This window comes from Sebastes fasciatus, chromosome 13 (assembly GCF_043250625.1).
Source record: "Sebastes fasciatus isolate fSebFas1 chromosome 13, fSebFas1.pri, whole genome shotgun sequence".
In the NCBI taxonomy this organism is placed as follows: Eukaryota; Metazoa; Chordata; class Actinopteri; order Perciformes; family Sebastidae; genus Sebastes; species Sebastes fasciatus.
In genome coordinates, this window is record NC_133807.1 from 22,078,087 (window position 1) to 22,097,731 (window position 19,645).

Genomic DNA, 19,645 nt, shown 5'->3' on the forward strand with positions numbered 1-19,645 from the left:
CATTTAGAGCCCCTAAGCAATATTGGCAATCAACCAATCAAACTGTATTTGTGTAGCACCTTTCATACAGGTAAGTGCAGTTCAAAGTGCTTCACAGATGACTGACAAGCTGATAAATAAGACAGGAGTGTGAACCGTGAACAGAAAAGACAAAACAATTCAGCAATTTAACAATTTGATAATTTGAGACCAATGCACGCAAGACAATACAAATTTAATAAAAATAGAATTAAAAGCTACAATAATAGTAGTAAGACAGTGTGAAGTCAAAACTAGATTAATAAAATAACAACAAAATAGAATAAAATTATACAACTTTAATACAATAAAATAAGTGATTAATAAACTAACAATAAAATAGAATACAAATATTCAACTTAAATACAATACAATAAGTTATTGGAATAAAAATATACAATAAAATAAATGATTAATAAAAATAACAATAAAATAGAATAAAAATATAAAAATGAAATACAAAAAATATTAATAAAATTACAATATAATAGCATACAATTTTACAACTTTAACCAAATAAAATAAATAATTCATAAAATAACAATAAAATAGAATAAAATATACAACTTAAATACAGTAAATGATTAATGAATTTACAGTCAAATAGAATACAATTTAACAACTTGAATACAATAAAATAAGTGAGACATAAAATAATAAGCATTCTTAATCAAAGGCCTGGCTGAAGAGGAAGGTTTAAGTTCACGTTCAAAGATTTCATCACTTCCAGCAGCTCTCAGATCCTCCTTATCTGTGCTTCCCCAGATTAACAATCCAGACATGAGAGTCCAGATCTTGAAGGACTATGTGAAGCAGCACTTCCCCTCCACCCAGGTGCTGGACTACGCTCTAGATGTAGAGAAGATCACCACGTCCAAAGTAAGATCTATCACTTCATCCTGTCATTCACAGCCTTAACTAAACAGTGACGCGCTCCATTTGTAAAATGACATGAAATTTTTTTCCATGTGTGATTTTGTTGTATTAGAAACCCAACTTGATCCTGAATGTGGACGGCTTCATTGGCGTGGCCTTTGTGGACTTGCTTAGGAATTGTGGTGGTTTTACACGGTGAGACAATAAAAACTGTCCCATCAACAAAATAGAGAAACAGGCAATCAACGTTACTAACTGGATACACTTCAAGAATATTATTTTCCACCTATGCAAGTGACTATGTTGGAACATTTGAATTAAATTGATAGTCACAACATCGTCAATATGTTTGAGTTTATGAACAAAATAAGTAGTATTATGCTACATTGTGTGCAGCCATCTTTTAAATGAATCAACTCTTATCCTTCTTGTCCCACCACAGGGATGAAGCTGATGAGTTTGTGGAAATTGGAGCTCTGAATGGCATCTTTGTCTTGGGACGCAGCATAGGATTTATTGGTGAGTCATTTCTGTGTGCAGATGTATTGCTACGGTGACGTATGCAAGACGCACTTGACAATCAATCCTTCTTCTTGGTATCTCCTCAGGACACTACCTGGACCAGAAGAGGCTGAAGCAGGGTCTGTATCGCCACCCCTGGGATGACATCTCCTATGTGCTCCCAGAACACATGTCCATGTAATCAAAGGGACTAAAACCAGAGAGTGTCCCCAAACCCCCCCCTCACCCGAGCCGTCGATTCCCCGCCCATACTGTGACCTGTCACCCCGAAGCAGTGGCTTAATATAGGGAAGATGTTACTATTAATATAGATGTAAATTGCAAATATTTAAAAGAAGAGTATGTTTTTAATTTTAGAAACCTGTCAGTGCTGCAGTTCTTTCAATATTATTAGTAAAACCTGCCAAACTGTGAAGCTCCAGTAAATCAAAGTCTGTCTGACTGAGGTTAGAAGATGAATCAGATTGACAGATGAGGGATTATTCACCGACTGACCACCACCGATCTCATGGCTAGTGAAGTACTGTTATTTACTCCAAATATATATCATCGTTTATTGTTATCCTAGCATGTCTCTGTGCAGCTCTTTTCATTGTGCCACTTGAGAATCATGAGCTTGCTATAAGGGGTGAACATGTAGTGCAATAATGCCAATAATATGAGAACATGCTGTAGATCAGAGCTTTATTTATATATATATATATATATAGGTGTATTAATAATGGATATTAAATGGTACAAGAATGTTATTGTTTTGATTTTATTTAATGTCTTAAGTGGGTATAATGAAACATCAGTCTGCCTACTGTGGCAAAAGGGACCATTTTATGAGTCATTCCTGGCAGGTGCTCCAGGAAATCTTCTCTGTCAGCTGGTGGAACAGGTGGGAGTATTTTCTAAAAGGGTTTAAATGGAAGCCAAGTGTTGTTAGTCATAAAAAAAAAGTGTTTTCTCTCCCCAGTTATTTGTGGATTAGGGTATTTTTTGCCATAAGCCCCAGGATGCACTTATAGTACCATCTTCTCTGAGAAATTAGTTATGTAGAGATTACATATTCACTATTTTAAGTTCTATTGAGTCTTGATATTAACATAAATGCACTAGTCCCATTACAATAACCTCAATTATTATTATTAGAATATTTGTCAACACTATAAAACGGCAAATAATTTTAGCAGTTAAATGCCATCATAACCTGTATTTTGTCTTGACATATGTTTTTCACATGATTACTAAATTAGGTTTAAATATGTTTTATTAATTATTATAATATATAATAATATAAAAAATATATATGGTGAATAAATTAACATTTTATTTCTCTGTTAGAGTAGGATTTTATCATAACATGCCCAATATTGAACATGTCACTCCATCTATTACTCACTGATATATTTTTTTAAATTTGAACAAAACTTAATACAACACAGACGGCATCAACGCCTCAACTTAGGACGTTTGACACACCTTTCAGATGTTTGTATCCAACAGAGAGAAACTGTATGTGGACAATCTGCAGAACAAAACTTCAATTATGAAATAAAAACAAATTACACATTTTCCCAGAATGTATGAGGTCCAAAAGAAAATGTGTGGCAGCCATCAGCAGTGTCATCTATTATGTGAATGTTACAAAACTACGAAAATTCTTCAGACAACTAGAAACCTCACCAGTGTTGTCGGAATGTTTATGTTTATAACAGTCTAAATGTGAACTGAACGTGCCTCTGTACTGATTTGTTGTATGTCAACAAGTGTGTAATTGAGTCAAATAAAATGTAATTAATGTAATAATGCAACATGTATGTGCAGTGTTATCTTTTAAATATATGTAACCTCTGCCCAGGTTGATGCATGTGTCAGGGATGGGTTAAGGACTGACTTCATTTTATTTCCCTTTTTGTCTACAACTCTGCACACCCTTTCTCTTTAGACTCAGTCCAGCTGGTTCAAGGTAAAAGTAAACATGCTTTATGCTTCATTTACAGTGTTAAATCTGTAGAAACCATGCAGAAATGTAGATATCTCTTGTGAAACAGGTGTAACTACATGAACATGAAGATAATGCTTGCATTCAATGTAGGTGTGCCTATGACAGGATCATGCTATTGTGTATCTGGCTCAACGACTCATTTACTGGCACAACTAATCACAGATCCTATATTATTAATGTGCCTTTACTGCTATTACAAATCAAATGTCTGCAATCACTTTCTTTCTGTTTCTGTCTCAATTAGAATATTCAAATTAAAATAAAATTGTCTGACTTAATGGGTTTTATTTCAGGCATTAGAACCCGGAAATATACATAGCAGTGATTTAAACTATATAACTATATAATATTATAGTCTATACACTAAGCTGCATGAGGCTGTGCATTTATTGCAGGCTTGAGTGGATCGACCTTCCCTCAGCCTGCAGAGCAAACTACATGCATGTCAGCGTCGGTGCAAGTTTCCCTCCATGTCCAAAGCTCAGCTTAGCAGTGGGAACTGCTGCCACTGACGTCAGAGACGCGCTCACGCCTTTCACCTACTGCGCATGTCAGCGAGTCTGTCTGTGTTTACCAAGCTGAAGTTGGTTCCTCATTCGTCGTTTCACTTCAAAGGTGCTTAATCAATTTTGGTTGTCAAAGGTATGTTTTGTTTTTTTAGTTTATCTATGAAAATTAAGCTTATGGAAATAATAACATAGTCGCTGTGCATAGTAATGCAGTTATTATTGTGTACATTTAGCTATTTATGTGATGTATTATAATTGTTATGTGTTATATCACTAGTTTGACATACAAATTAACCTTTTGTTTGATTGCAGATCAAACTATTACCACTAGAATATTGCATATAAAACAGAACAATGTGTAAAGTGGCAGTCTGGAGTCTTTTTGTTGATACATGAGCAAGTTTTCAGTATTGTGCTGCATTTTTTTGTGTATACTTTAAATTACTAAGGTGTAGGCCTATTGGTGTATTGTGTGATGTGTATTTTATTGTATTTGTATATTTGTAGTGTGTTGAAAGCTGTATATTTTAATTATACTGTAGCCTAAATGTAAAATCCCAACTAAGGATGATGTATTTTTGTAGGTCAACCAGGAAATTAGCATCGCCCTGGTTCCATCAACAAAAAAACAATGGGATTTTTCCATTGGGTTTTGGATTATTGCAGAAAATAAGCTCTGTCGCAAACAAACGTTTATGATACTTATACGTTTTGTTCAGCAAGATAATCTTACCAAATGAACACCACTTTTGTGATTTTTGAAGTATTAATGAAATCGCCAGAAGTAAAAATCGAACGTTAGGCTACAAACGAACTACACAATGGTCGCATGGGCGTGAGTCTATACACAATGAGGCTGTAATAGTACATGTCCACAGCCTCAGTCCTTTCCACGCTTCCCATTCATTGTCACTGTAAGCAGCTGTGCAATGCATTCTGGTAGCGTGGCGGGACGATTCGAGAAATGTGCGTCACGTTGGCCGCTTCTCACTTGCATTAAGTTAAGGTCTAGGCTACTTATGCAAAATCACAGGCGTCCGACGCGACTCGCCTCCTCTGACAACTAAGTGTTGTCGATCCAAAATAAAGACAGATTCAGCCACTGCATGGCTTATTTCTTGCACAAAATGTTGTCAGAAACACATTTCGGTGAACTATTTTTGTGATATAAGAGAAGAAAGTTTCCAAACGAGCTGCCATGTTGGTTCCAGTTTGAAAGCTTGTCGCAGCAGCCCACGAGGGAAAGTGTTCATCCAATCAGGTGTCGAGTGCCTATTCCTAGTGGCAGCCCATCAAGCGTCCAATGCTGAGAAGCGAGGTGGTCCCTCGCGATAAAAAACGCTCTCGTGGACATGTACCATAAAGGTGGGGTCGGCGTGATGATGTGTAGTAGTTTCATTTAGCCACTTTAAAGGTCCCATATTGTAAAAAGTGAGATTTTCAGGTCTTTTATATCATAAAGCAGGTTTAAGTGATATATAAATACTGTTAAACTATCAAAACGCTCAATACACACACAGCCCGTATTCAGAAATTGCGCGTTTGAAACAAGCCGTCAGGATTTCTGTCCATTTGTGATGTCACAAATATACAATATTTAGACCATTACACGGTTTTAAACGTAAACATTCTAAACGTGTCCCAGTTTGTTTCCTGTTGCAGTGTATGTAAATAACATCAGCTGACAGGGAGTAAACATGGACCCAAACTGTTGCATAGCAACGCAATTCTGTTGCAATTCCATTGAAATGCACTAAAACGGAGCGTTTCAGAAAGGAGGGTGAATACAGGTATATTCAGACGGACAGTACGAGGAAAATAATGTGTTTTTTGAACATTACAGCATATAAACATTTTCTAGTAGAAACACAAAATACAAGTATGAACCTGAAAATGAGCACGATAAAAGAAATAACAATAATAGTGAATAGATCAAAAAGGAGTATATATACCTACACACACCTATATATTATTACGTTTCTTTGTACCGAGAATGTTATTATTGGGGACGTTTGTGAATGTTTTTTCTGTTGTTTCAAAATGAACAAAAAAACAATAAATATAATATTGAAAAAAAAAAAGGTAAACATGCTTTAACCCATTGACTTCCAGACTAAGGAACCGGAAGTGCTTAAATACTAGCTCGTTTCCGGTGTTTTGGGTTCTCATCTCTGTATGTAGCACACGTCGAATGTGAAACGCGCTTCGCTGTCGCTGCTCTGTGTTTTGCCTCCATGTATGTGTGGCTGCGTATGTCGCCTCCTCTCCTTCACTAGTTTACTTCATCTCCCTCCACTGCTCTCCTCCTCCAGCATCATGGCAGCGGCGGCTCCCAACCCGGAGGACTCCACCCGGAGCAGCAGCAGCGGCAGCAGCGGCAGCAGCAGCAGTAGCAGCAACGGCAACGGCACCAGCACACCCAGCGCTCTCGCCGGAGACGGAGATGCTGAGGAGGCCGAGGACTTCACCTCCTCCTCCCACTGCTCGGAGCTGTCTCGGCGGCAGAACGAGCAGAGGAAGCAGGGCTTGTTCTGCGACGTGACGCTGGCCTTCAGCAGCGGAGCGGCCAGCGGGAGCGTCCAGAGCTGCGAGTTCTCAGCCCACAGGTCGGTGCTGGCGGCGTCCACAGATTACTTCACCCCGCTGCTCGGAGGACAGTTCTCCGAGTCGCTGTCCGGACGGGTGGAGATGAAGGAGTGGAGCTCCGAGCTGGGGCCGGACCCAGACACGGTGGAGAGTGTCATCCAGTACATGTACACTGGAGAAATACGAGTTAGCACCTGCAATGTGCATGAAGTGCTGGAGCTGGCTGACAGGTGTGTTTACAATAACATGTTCAGTTTGTATAGTCAATGCATGAGGCCTTCTGTTGCTGCACACAAAAGTGTTGTTTATGTGCCATGCTTGCAGAAAACAAGCCTGATCTAACCAGTTGCATTAGATAGATAGATAGTAACTTTATTGATCCAGAGGAAAATTCAAGTTATCATGTTAGTAAAAAAGTTAGTTGTGCAAAGTAAAAAGTACAAAAAAATAAAGCAGATATAAAAATACAAGGAGATGAAGAAAAACTGTTAAAAGTGAATATAGTGCAGAAGAGACTGTACACTGGAGAAATACGCGTTAGCACCTGCAATGTGCATGAAGTGCTGGAGCTGCCCGACAGGTAATGATGTGTTTACAATAACATGTTCAGTTTGTATAGTCAATGCATGAGGCTGGCTTATGTGTGCTGATGTGTGCTCTAAAAAGTGTTGTTTATGTGCCATGCTTGCAGAAAACAAGCCTGTTGAACAGAGTAGTATTATCTAGTTACAGGAACTGTCTGACATCTTAATAATAATAATAATAATAATTGTATTTGTAGAGCACTTTTCAAGCCCAAAGCACAAAGTGCTTTCCAAGGAAATTCACATCATAGACAGCATGAAACAATGACCCATAAATAATTAAATAAAAAACAATAGAATGGGAAAATAAAGAAACAAGCATATACATATTCATACAATTACATATGCACATACATACACAACCCTGATCTAACCAGTAGTATTAGATAGATAGATAGATAGTAACTTTATTGCTCCCGAGGGAAATTCAAGTTTCCAGCATCACAGTTCCATAGTGCAAAACATGTTAGTAAAAAGGCAGTAAAAAAGTTAGTAGTACAAAGTACAAAAAAATATATAAAAATACAAGGAGATAAAGAAAACTGTTAAAAGTGAATATAGTGCAGGGTAACAGCTGTGATACAGGACTATTAAAGAAGTGAATATAGTGCAGAAGAGACTGTTAAAAATGAGTATAGTGTAGGGTAAGTCCAGTAGCTTAGTCTATGAAAGTGCACTGCATTATGTAGTTACAGGAACTGTCTGACATCTTCTACTGTGTTGCCTCTGTATTAGGTTCCTCCTGCTGCAGCTGAAGGATTTCTGTGGTGAGTTCCTGAAGAAGAAGCTGAGCCTGACCAACTGTGTGGCGGTGCACAGTCTAGCCCACATGTACACCTTGGACCAGCTGGCTCTGCGGGCTGCAGACATGATCCGTCGCAACTTCCACAAGGTCATCCAGGATGACGAGTTCTACACGCTGCCCTTTCACCTGGTCCGCGACTGGCTGTCCGACGCAGAGATCACGGTGGACTCCGAGGAGGTGCTGTTCGAGGCCGTGGTGAAGTGGGTGCAGAAGAACCCGGAGGAGCGAAGCCGCTACTTCGAGGAGCTGTTTCGTCTCCTTAGGCTGCCGCAGATCAAGCCCACCTACCTGACCAGGGTGGTGAAAGCCGAGCAGCTGGTGTCCGCCAATGAGGCCTGCCTCCGGCTGGTGTCGGAGGCGGTGGAGGGCCACGCCATTCGCTTTGAGAACCTCAAGTCAACTGATATGGAGTTCTGGTCTTCCCACATGGCCTCCTTTCAGCCTCGCTTTGGCCAGAACATGGACGTCATCATGGTGGTAGGCGGTGTGTCAGAGGGAGGGGACTACCTGAGTGAGTGTGTGGGCTACTTCATTTACGAGGACCGTTGGGTCAACCTGCCTCACATCCACAACCACCTGGACGGCCACGCCATCGCTGTCACAGAGTCCCACGTCTATGTAGCCGGTTCTATGGAACCAGGCTTTGCTAAGACGGTGGAGCGTTACAATCCTAATCGCAACACCTGGGAGCAGGTGAGCAACCTGACCACACGCAAGCACTCCTTTGGCCTCACCTGTATTAAGGATATACTGTACAGCATCGGTGGCCACGGGAACTTCAGTCCAGGTTTCAAAGACGTCAGTATATACGAGCCTGAGCAGGACAAGTGGCACAATCTGGAATCTGCCCCCAAAATCCTGCGGGATGTGAAGGCGGTGAGCGTGGAGGACCGCTATGTGTACGTCACGGCTCGCACACCTGTCGATACAGATAATGAGGATGGACTGAAGACGGTGACCACTCGCTATGACACAGAGAGCCGCCAGTGGCAAGATGTTGACTCCCTGCCCCTTATTGACAACTACTGCATCTTCCAGATGGCCGTGGCGTCTACTAACTTCTACCACACGGCGTCCTGCTGCCCCAAGAGCTACACAGTGCGGGAAGAGGTCGCCAAGCAAAAGATCAGCGCACGCACCTCTGATGAGATCCTGGAGAGCCTGCCACCAGAGGTCACCAGCATCGAGGGCGCCGCCATCTGCCACTTCGACGAGGACGTCTTCATCATCGGCGGGTGGAAGAACAGCGATGACGTGGACAAGCAGTACCGCAAGGAGGCCTACCGCTACTGCGCTGAGAGAAAACGCTGGATGCTGCTGCCGCCCATGCCTCAGCCTCGCTGCCGAGCCACCGCCTGCCACGTCCGCATCCCCTACCGTTTCCTCTACGGCTGCCAGCGTTACCCCATGCCGCAGAACCTGGCCCGCCAGCGAGATCGCATGCAGCAGATGCAGCAGCTTCACCGGCGCACGCTCACCTTACGCCGGCAGCTCCAGTCGCAGATAGAGTGCTGAGCAAGTTGGCGTCTGCTTAACCCCAAGAACTCCAAGGATATACTCCTGCAAGCATCCATTCCATTTCAGCCATCTTCATCAACCCCCCACTCCTACATAACATGCTGCAGCGGGCCTTGTGTTGCTCTCATACTGGATATCATTAACCTGAACTCTGTGCCATCGGCTCTCATGCTGTGTTGTGTTAATGGCTGACTTGTGGAAAGCCATGAAATGTGTGGACAGGTGTGTACTTACCCGCTGGTGGTCTGCGAGGAGAGATAACGGGAATGTAAACATGTGAATAAGAGTGTTATATAGCAGCCAACAACTGAATATCCTTTTGTCAAGTATGTTGGTATAGATGCTGTTTATCTGTTTTGTACATAAATAGGATAAAGCTGTATATGTAAACATTTATATGGATATTTTACATTCCTTTATTGTAAGCCTGTACTGGAGAGGCTACGTGACATCAATAACTGCATTCCTGCATTCATTCCAGCTCGCTTAATGAAGTCTCATTCCATTTTAACACTGTGACAATCTCTTCATGCAAGTCGGTTCAAACATCTTAACTCGTAGCTTGTATCATAATAGCTCTATTAGAACTGCTCTGCTTGTTATTGTGCAGCCTCAACAACTAAATAATTCAGAGAGGCTGTTAATCTTAAAATCCTGTAGGATAGTTTACTTTTAGATTGCAGTTTTCTTTTAACGGTGGTACTTAGTGTATTTAATTTTAATTTAATTTTTGTTGCTCATCTAACACTTGAAAACTAGATCTTCAGGTTCCTGACAAAGTGAAATTATGAGAGACTTGTTGAAAAGATGTGATAAGATGTAATAAAATGATTCCTTTGAGTTACCTTAACATTAAAATGTTCTATTCAGCCACTGCATTAAGCACCAATCACTGGCAATGGCTCAATCATTCCTTTCTTTTGCACTTTGGCAGACTATTGTTCAGTGTATTCCCATTAATTTGAAGAAATTGAAAATGTATATATGTATGAGTGTGGGAGTTGTGTACGATTTGTGTTTGCAAAGCAGAGCTTCTTTACTACTGCACTTTTTGACATCTAATTGTAAAGTCTTACAGAAGCATAGGGATTTAAGTTGCCATTGCACTTTGACTTTGTTTATTTCATTTGTTTCATTTCAGACAAGGTGATTGTATTTTGGAAATGCTTTAGCCAGCAAGTCAGTAAGTTTTGATCTTGATCTGAAAATACATGTCATTATTTGCGGACTTGTTTCCAACATTAAATGTCCTGTTAAACCTTGTGTTATTGTGGGTGTATATTAGAGATCGGTTATGTTGTTCTGTGGTCTCCTCTCACCCTCCTAAGAAAATTAATAATTAGATGAAAAGGAATTCTAAGCAAAACAAAACAGGATTATCATAAGAACGTGTTGTGACTGACATTCAGAAGTTCTCGCTGTCCATGCAGCGCCTATTGCAGCATAAAGGTTACGGAGCGAAGAAATGACATTCATTTCCACTTTATGACCATTATAAATAACACTGCAAATATTAAGTGGAATAAGCTATGTACTTTGCTTTGCATGTGATAGTCTGACATTGTGTCCTCCTTATAGTGGATGTAAGAAATGCTAATGTCATCATTTGCAATTAAAGTTGTTTTGTAAGACAGATTGTTGCACATCGTGTATTATTGCTTTGTTGGACTTCAATAGTTAAAGGAGTTGCTACCCAGAAATCTTTATGTAACCTGCATCTACTAAAAGACTAGTGTTAACTGATTAGTACCACTTTCATAGCTGTTATAATCAGAATCTTAGGAATACAAATAAGAGGACAATTTAATTTTAAAAAGCATTGCGTTTGTAAAACAAAGAAGAGTATGTGTATTTCAGTCTGTGGGGTGGATTTGTGGAATGGGTTATGTGATGGGTTGAAGCGGAGCACAAATATAAATCAATTTAAAAAGCTATACAAAAAAGATATTTTTGGGAGGTATATGGTTGAGGAAGAGTTGTGATAAGGGTTGGTTTATATCTACTTTTTAACTCTGGATGGATATGTGGGTTGCAAATAAACTTGGGATGCTGTTCATATATTTAATTTGGGATGTAAATAACTCTGGGATAGTTTTTATATTATGTTATATTACCATTCTATGATATATGAGTTAATAGAGGAGAAGTGAGAAAGGGGTAGGGAAATATAAGTTGTACTTCTACCTACTCCTTTTCGGACACTATTACTCTTGTTTTGTTTGTTATTATTTTGTATCTGTTTTAATTTATATTTATGTTTGAAATAAAGTCTTTCCTTCATTCATTCATTCAATCTACATGTTCCAGTGGTTACTTGTAATAAAAGTTTGTTGACCGCATTGCGATGTAATCAGTGGTACCTACTTTCATGATTTAAAAATATTACTTTTTAAAGTTTAATTCATTTTTTAAAGAATACATTCACCTTTTGTTGACTAGCCCTGTGAGAGAAATCCCCTGGTGGAGAGGCGGAACCTTCCATCAGTGCCTTTGCCTTTAGGGGGAAGAATAACACCGTCCAACCTCAGTTTATGTAAACCGTGGTGCTGCTGCCTTTGCGTGTTTACCACAGGCTCGGATTTGTGAGAACCTCAGACGAAAATAAATGTTTGGTCTCTTCAAACCACAGAATACATAACATCTTAGTAACTTCACTTTAATAATAATTTGTGTAGACCAGGGTCCAGCAACCTTTACTATCAAAAGAGCCATTTTAGGCACAAAAAAAGAAAAGAAATCAGTCTGGAGCCGCAAAACATCTGATCATTGTGATGAAGGTAACACAGTTTATAGTGTAAGTATATAGTATATAAGTCTAATGCAGTGAGGGCCAAAGAGCAAATGTACTACGGAGTATTAGGGCCACATTGAGGGAAAAAACATCTGAGATCTCCAGAATAAACGAGAATAAAGTCATAAGTTTACGAGAAAAAAGTCGTAATATTATGAGAATAAAGTCAGAAGTTTACGAGAGAAAAAAAATAACACGTAAAATTACTACTTTATAGTATTGTGACTTTATTCTCATAATATTACAACTTTTTTTTCTCCTAAACCTTTGACTTTATTCTCGTAATATTAAGACTTTATTCTCGAAATTTCAGATTTATTAATTTTTTTCTCAATGTGGCCCTAATAGTCGTACCATAGACCAACAACAATGATAAATAAAAATGAAAATGTAAACAAAAAAACAGTTATTCATTTCCACTATTTGTTTTATAAATCCACAGGGAGCCACTGAAGAGGAGCTGAAGAGACGCAGGTTGCTGACCCCTGGTATAGACGGTTTAAATGCATAGTTTCGATTAGACATCACATCTCAGTCACAATTTAGAATGAACTGTCTACCACATTGTTGTTGTCACTTTAAAAGAATTCCGACACTTCCGACAGTACGTGGAGGCAGCATCGCAGCTACAGATGATTCTGTCGTGTCTCCTCAGCAGCAGCAGCAGAAGAAGCAGAAGACTAGCAGCTTGAACGTTACTAATCTGCGGAGAAACTGATGATACACGCTTTGTCTGAGCATCAACCCACTTCAAGAAAATGGTAATCATATTTTGTGTATATAAGTTTACGGTTTTAGGTGAATGTCAAGCACCTAAAAGACAAACAAACAACTAACTGTTATGCTACCTAGCGACGTTCGCTAAACGTACCTAGCTATCTTAGCTTAGCTCTAAACTGTCTATCCAGCTGGACTGCTGCTTTATGAGTCTCACGTGTAAGATAGCTCTCTGAATCGATTTCAAAATACTCCTGCTGGTCTACAAAGCACTAAATGGTTCAGGACCAAAATACATGTCTGATCTTCTGCTATGTTATGAACCATCCAGAGCCCTCATGTCATCTGGATCAGGTCTGGATCAGGTCTGCTTCGTGTCCCCAGAGTCACAACTAAACATGCAGAAGAAGCACAATCAGTTTTTATGCACCAAATATCTGGAACAAGCTTAAAACGTTCCTGTTTGCTGCTGCCTTTTATTAAACCAGATAATGATCTTATACTGCACTAGAGCTTTTACTCATGTGTGTTATCCTCTATTTTAGCTTCTATCCTAGCTTTTATTTTCTAATCTTTAATGTTTTTATAACTGTTTTAAATATGTCTTAATGTTCTTTTGCACTTTGTCGCAATGTTCTTGAATGTTTATGTAAAGCACTTTGAATTGCCCTGTTGCTGAAATGTGCTCTACAAATAAAGCTGCCTTGCCTTGCCTTGCCTTTATGTCATTGACACTTCCTCGCACATGTTTTTCACTGATCAGATTCCCGAGTTGTCCAACCCCTCAGTGTGTATGAGGGACCCTCATAGGGTACAAGAGATCCTACAATCCATGGTGAAGGCTGGCTCCAACACCCTGCAGGTATACCACATCTACACCTACGACAGGTTTCAGTGTCTCCATATATATATATATATAGCATTTGTATTCTTTTTATAATTATTTTCTGTTTTTCATCCAGGTGATCTCAGATTTTGACATGACCCTGACAAGATTTGCACACAATGGCAAAAGGTGCCCTACATGTCACAGTAAGTCCACTTACTAGTAAGCTGTAGTTTTGATGTTGTCATGTATTTAAAAGTTTGATTTTGGCTAAATGTTGTCTGTGTATTTTATTTGCAGATATCCTTGACAACAGCAAACTCATCTCCAGTGACTGCAAAGAAGAGGTAGGAATGAGGCGGTAGTGCAAAAACAGGCTTTCTATTGTAGTCTGTGTATGCCAGTTAATACCATCTGAGGGAAATACTGCTCATAGTGATTTTTGGTAAAGTACAGTATACATCCCTAGACTTAGAAAACATGGGATAGCTTTATGTGTGGTGTCATGCATTTTATAACACAGCCCTAAAATAAACACTGTCACAGCTGAAGGAGCTGCTCGACACATACTACCCTATAGAGATCGACTCTTCGCGGTCAGTAGCTGAAAAGCTGCCCCTAATGGTGGAGTGGTGAGTATTTAATACAGATTTTACAAATAAATATGCTATTATGTTCTTTAATGTTTTCATAAAACTACACCGTTATCTCACAGGTGGACTAAAGCTCATGAACTAATGGTACAGCAGCAGATTAGGAAAGACCTGCTGGCCGCGGTGGTGCGGGAGTCTGATGCCATGCTGAGGTCAGAAAATCTATTTGATAGTTCAAATGTTGAAAGCGTTTGGTAATATGTGTACTTTAATAATGAGCTGATGTTTTAACAGGGAGGGCTACGAGCTCCTCTTTAACCACCTGTATGAGCACAGCATCCCTCTGCTCATCTTCTCTGCTGGAATAGGAGACATCCTGGAAGAGGTTATTCGCCAGGCCAAAGTCTTCCACCCAAACGTCAAAGTCTTCTCCAACTACATGGACTTTGATGAGTCTGTGAGTAGCCACACCACAAACTACGATTTGGCCCCACACCAGGGATGGAAATAATGTATCTGACTCATGATCTGCTGTTACAGGGAGTGTTGAAGGCTTTCAAGGGAGAACTGATCCACATCTACAATAAAAGGGAAGGCGCGCTGCTCAACACCGGCCACTTCCAGGAGCTGCGGACGCGGCCCAACGTGCTACTGCTGGGAGATTCTCTGGGAGATCTGACCATGGCTGACGGGGTGCAGGACATGGAAAACATCCTCAAGATCGGGTTCCTCAATGACAAGGTACATAAAATATCACACTTTTATCATCAAAATGACTCCATACCAGGGTTATTATAGTAAAATACAACTGAAACTAAAACAAAGATAAGCAGGGAAAAATATTTTTAGTAAACTGAAACTAAATAAAAAACTATATCCTTTAAGAGAAACTAAACTGTAACGATATTGCCTGGATAAAAAAACTAATAAAAGTCAAATAAAACTGAACGTAAATTAATTTCAGTTTGTTTTTTTAGCTATAATATAGCACTACCAAAAAAAAAAAAAGGATACAGTATGAATTTCAGGAGATGGCGCTAAAGTAATGCAAACATTATGGCTATTCCCGCACAGTTCTCCAACTATGTATTTTGTATGTATATAACTACATACTTCTGAAACATTATAGCTGGTCCTAACAAAAACAAGCTAAAACTAAAGTAAAACTAAATATATAAAAGACTTAACATTTCTGAAAAACTGAAACTAAACTAAAACTAGCAAACGCACTCTGAAAACTAAATCAAAAAGAAATCAAAAAGTCAAAACTAAAATAAAAACAAATTGAAAGTTCAAAACGATTATAACCTTCTCCGTACTGTTAACCAGTTTATATTTATGATACTCAACCTTAACCTGTTTACATTTCTGGCATTGTGTACATTTGGTTTTTGCACCTTACTGATAATCTTTGTTTATATAGGCACCGTCAATTTACGTCCACTAAAAGTGCTTGTTTTTACCACTGACGGTCTCTGATTGTTATTATAAGTGTCTGACATTGTGGATAGAGTCTTGCTCAAGGAGAAGTCTAGTTCTGAAATGTTGTGAGGTGACGTTTTGGTTGGTTGAAGACAATGGTGGAAACGCGATCACCAGCCGGGCAGAGTTTGTTGTGTTGTTGAGTACAGAAAGCGTAGCTTAGTGTTTTTAATGTCATGGCTGAATATTTAGATGATTTTGACAATGTGGATGAAGTCTTTGAATTTGATGACCGATGGCAGGGGCTCTCAAACTTATTACTCAAAGGTCTACATCTGATTTTAATTCATGGCCAGAGAGGTCTGGAACGATTGGCGATAACAAAATAACATCATAACACAAGTAGAGAGGTTTTGTTTTTTATCGATAGTAGCCATACTGCTCTTATCGATACTCCTTATTGGTTCAGTTCTTTATTGATACTCTTATCGGTTCTTTTTCATTTCTAAATAATTGCTTTTTAATATATTATATTTAAAATATATATATATATATATCTTACTGGAAACTAATCTAGAATGTCAATAAAATAAATATTCCTGAGTCAAGTTTATAAAGAATGAAGAACACAGTCATCAGTCATTCCTCCCTCTGCTGTTGTATTTCACTGGTAGAGGGAGGAGAGGCTGCTTTGTCTCAGCCAGCAGATCAGTTTACACAAATTTTCAGATACGTAGCGAACTAAGCTAAACAGTTAGACCACATACAGACAGCTTTTGCTTTAGCTTGTTTGTAGTTTGCTATTAGCAGAGCTGGGGCGCTGTTCTCGAGTAAAAAATAGTGGCTATGGATGAGAGACTGCGGATTTAGCAGATTGAAATGTCGCTTTTCTACCTGTTCACATGTTTATGCTTGTTGAACAGGTGTATTGAACAGAAGTATTGTTTTTTTTAGTCACAAAGGTTTTATTGCCCTTACAGTAGCGAGCAATCTTAGAGTTTACTTCACCTGATTCACTGGACTGTCTCCACCGCGGCTTCTTTGGTCTTCGCAGACTTCGCTCAGTGTGTTTTTGTATGCAGAGGAGATGCTGCAGCGTGATAATAAATTACACCAAAAGTACAGATAAAAGAACCAGTAACGTCAGAGCTTATCAATACTACGCTTTTGAATAATTTTGCACTGGTACCCGCGAGGTATGGGCTGGGTCCGGATTGCTGCCCGATATTCAGATTTCAGAACGAGATTTCTCCTTGAGCAGGACTTGGACACAATAATAAACAGACTGGCTGAAGCGAAAAGTAAGAAAAATGTTTTATTTCTTTGTCTTTCCATAATGTGGTCACTTAAAATAACAATCTGAGCCTGTCAGTGGCAAAAACAAGCACTTAGTGAACGTCACATTACATTAACGCTGATTAATTGCCCTCGCAGCTCATTTCATAGCTGCCAGTTCCAGCGCTCTCGCTCAATACTGGACCAATTTAAAAAAATGTTGTCCCCATTAGTCACTAAAGGTTGAAAAATACAGAAGTTACCATTTAAATCGGGTAGGCAGAATGTTTTTGGCATCATTGGGCAAAAATTCCATAACCTTTCAGCATTTCAGAAACTAGACTTCTGCACCTCCTCATGGCTGTTTTCAGGCTTTAGAAAATCTAGCCCGTGACGGGAGACTTTGGCCACCAATCACCCACAAACACCGGTCAAACTAGGCAGCACTGATCAAATATGAATCAATATTCTGTTACTGTAATGCCTATTTTTTTTCACATAAAATGTTTTCAGAACCATGTAGTGTATGAGGGGTAGAAGTAAAAAACAAAATGTATTGATTAAAAATGGAGGTGATAAAATGCATGTGAATTGAAAAATGGAGCCATAAAAATGGACGTGAAATGAAAATCTGAGTGATAAATTATCAAGTGCTTCATTTAAAGCCAATTTGACTAAAACAGTCATGATGTGATCAAAACAGAGCCATGTTTAATAATTTTCACTCTTACATTCATCACTCACAACACAAAATTGACATTTTGTTGTCACAAACTTGCAGATGCCATTAGGAGCACTGGAGGACACAGAGGCACATGATTTTTTTCAGATTACCTCTCTCATGCACTACTGTCAGGATATAGTTACCGTGACTTTATTTAATAATATTTGCTCTAATCTCACCTACTGCCCCTTTAAATAGTCATATTCTGACATTTTAATACACTTCTCATTTGTTTGTTTTTCTCAGGTGGAGGAGAGGAAGCAGTCTTACTTGGACTCATATGATATTGTGTTGTTAAAAGATGAGACCTTGGAAGTCCCCAATGCTATAATGCTCTACCTTACTGGCAACAAGTGAGTTGAGAATACCACTGGCCATTTTGTATTGAACACTCCGATGCCATCAGCTGAGGAAGCTCCCGCTCAGTAAGCGCCAGTTGAAGGCTTATTTACTAAGAATGTTTCTTTTTATTTTATAAAACTATTCACAAGTTCAGTCCACAGCCACAGTTAACTTACACCACGTCTCCCTTTTATATTTGTGTCCATTGGCCTTCCTCTCATGTTAATGTTTAAACTGCTTTTGGACCATACTGTAGATTCGCACCATCTACCTACTTTTCAGCATGTGTGTGGCTATGGGTGTTTTGGGGTTTTAGTTTGTTTGGGGAAGAGATAATGTTGGTATTGTCAGACAGTTTTGGTTTTCATATAGGATGTAATGATAAAGGGAAAGAAAAACGCACAACATAAATGGCAGCACTTGACATCTGGTTTAAAACTGAGTTCTAGCTGATTTTAACCTGACGTTTTTAAGAAGTTAAACGTTTTTTTTACAATGTCAAGTCTTCAAGTTTCTGGTAGTATTGTTAAATAATAAGTACAGGTTGTATTTATTGTTACTTGTTGGTAAACTTTGACAACTATACCTGACTTTTAGGGTAAAACAAATACATAGCTCTTTTTTAAAATATGGCAGAGGTCACTGAGGTCAAATTATTTGTAAGAACTAACTGCTACCTCAGAAGTGTTAAAATATTACAAACTAACACAGGACTTTCAGAATTTTTTTAGTATTTTACATAGTAAAATCAAGTCATTTTAACTATAGTTTTGAAAACAATTGATTCAAAAGTTTCTTAAAACGTAACTACAATAACACAATATCCAAAAATGAAAGATTTTTTTTTGCCATTTTTGGACATTTTGCCACGTACAGTCAGTCATGTCTTCTTTTGTCCAAACTCATTACCTCTTCATATGTTCCAACTTGTCTGAAATAAAATGTGGTTCCACCAGGTTCTGATCGTCATGTTTTATTAGGTTTTCGGATTGTCCCGCCATCCCTCCCATTTTTGTGAGTGCGATATCTCAGGAACGCTTTGATGGATGAACTAGAAGGTCAAAGGTCACTGACTTCACAAAATACATTTTGAGTAAAACTCAAGAATTCACATGTTAACTAAGACAATTTTACACAAATGTCTAATAGGATTAAGTGGTGACATTTTGGACATAAACTGCAATTGGACTGGTTGGCAGAGACCTACAACCGCGAGGGGGTAATTGTAGTTAAAAATGTTTTAATGAATGAAATGTTTTTATTAAAATTTAGGCCACTTAATTAAAGGACCCATATTGTAAAAAGGGAGATAAAGCAGGTTTAAGTGCTATATAAATACTGTTAAAACTATCAAAACGCTCAATATACGGAGGAATACACACACAAATTGTGCATTTGAAACAAGCAGTTTGGATTTCTGTCCATTTGTGATGTCATAAATATACAATATTTAGACCATTACACGGTTTTAAATGTAAACATTCTAAATGTGTCCCAGTTTATTTCCTGTTATAGTGTATGTTAATGACATCGGCTGACAGGAA

At 38.8% G+C, this 19,645-nt stretch overlaps 3 protein-coding genes across 5 annotated transcripts in view; all 3 read left to right on the plus strand.

Moving 5' to 3' along the window:
• The window catches only part of aclya (ATP citrate lyase a), a 29,229-nt gene extending 26,014 nt beyond the window's left edge, over positions 1 to 3,215 (plus strand). Inside the window, exons 25-28 of the mRNA XM_074656193.1 lie at positions 784 to 897; positions 1,007 to 1,089; positions 1,337 to 1,413; positions 1,503 to 3,215. Coding sequence (XP_074512294.1) covers positions 784 to 897; positions 1,007 to 1,089; positions 1,337 to 1,413; positions 1,503 to 1,597 — 369 coding nt within the window. The 3' untranslated portion in view covers positions 1,598 to 3,215. The remainder of the gene's footprint in view (positions 1 to 783; positions 898 to 1,006; positions 1,090 to 1,336; positions 1,414 to 1,502) is intronic.
• A 2,849-nt stretch (positions 3,216 to 6,064) lies between these two features.
• Positions 6,065 to 11,044, plus strand: LOC141780803 (kelch-like protein 11). The gene is made up of 2 exons (XM_074656195.1): positions 6,065 to 6,734; positions 7,824 to 11,044. Exons 1-2 carry the CDS (start codon positions 6,157 to 6,159, stop codon positions 9,406 to 9,408), a joined length of 2,163 nt encoding a protein of 720 aa, XP_074512296.1. The 5' UTR covers positions 6,065 to 6,156; the 3' UTR covers positions 9,409 to 11,044.
• A 1,622-nt stretch (positions 11,045 to 12,666) lies between these two features.
• On the plus strand, positions 12,667 to 19,058 carry LOC141780808 (7-methylguanosine phosphate-specific 5'-nucleotidase-like). Of its 3 annotated transcripts, XM_074656200.1 has the most exons (10): positions 12,852 to 12,963; positions 13,251 to 13,295; positions 13,683 to 13,781; positions 13,882 to 13,951; positions 14,046 to 14,092; positions 14,292 to 14,377; positions 14,461 to 14,550; positions 14,633 to 14,795; positions 14,879 to 15,079; positions 18,006 to 19,058. In XM_074656200.1, exons 1-10 carry the CDS (start codon positions 12,961 to 12,963, stop codon positions 18,114 to 18,116), a joined length of 915 nt encoding a protein of 304 aa, XP_074512301.1. In that variant the 5' UTR covers positions 12,852 to 12,960; the 3' UTR covers positions 18,117 to 19,058. The 3 variants fall into 3 exon arrangements, with proteins under 3 accessions (XP_074512302.1, XP_074512301.1, XP_074512303.1); XM_074656201.1 differs by lacking the exon at positions 13,251 to 13,295 and having other exon boundaries at positions 12,667 to 12,963; XM_074656202.1 differs by lacking the exon at positions 12,852 to 12,963 and having other exon boundaries at positions 13,265 to 13,333.
• Positions 19,059 to 19,645: the final 587 nt, after the last annotated feature.

Excerpts from the sequence above, each read along its gene's own strand:
- LOC141780803 (XM_074656195.1), top strand. The coding sequence starts at position 6,157 with ATGTGTGGCTGCGTATGTCGCCTCCTCTCCTTCACTAGTTTACTTCAT. Across the intron at positions 6,735-7,823 it reads GTGCTGGAGCTGGCTGACAG|GTTCCTCCTGCTGCAGCTGA; the intron begins GTGTGTTTACAA and ends CCTCTGTATTAG.
- LOC141780808 (XM_074656200.1), top strand. Across the intron at positions 14,796-14,878 it reads ACATGGACTTTGATGAGTCT|GGAGTGTTGAAGGCTTTCAA; the intron begins GTGAGTAGCCAC and ends CTGCTGTTACAG. Across the intron at positions 15,080-18,005 it reads TCGGGTTCCTCAATGACAAG|GTGGAGGAGAGGAAGCAGTC; the intron begins GTACATAAAATA and ends TGTTTTTCTCAG.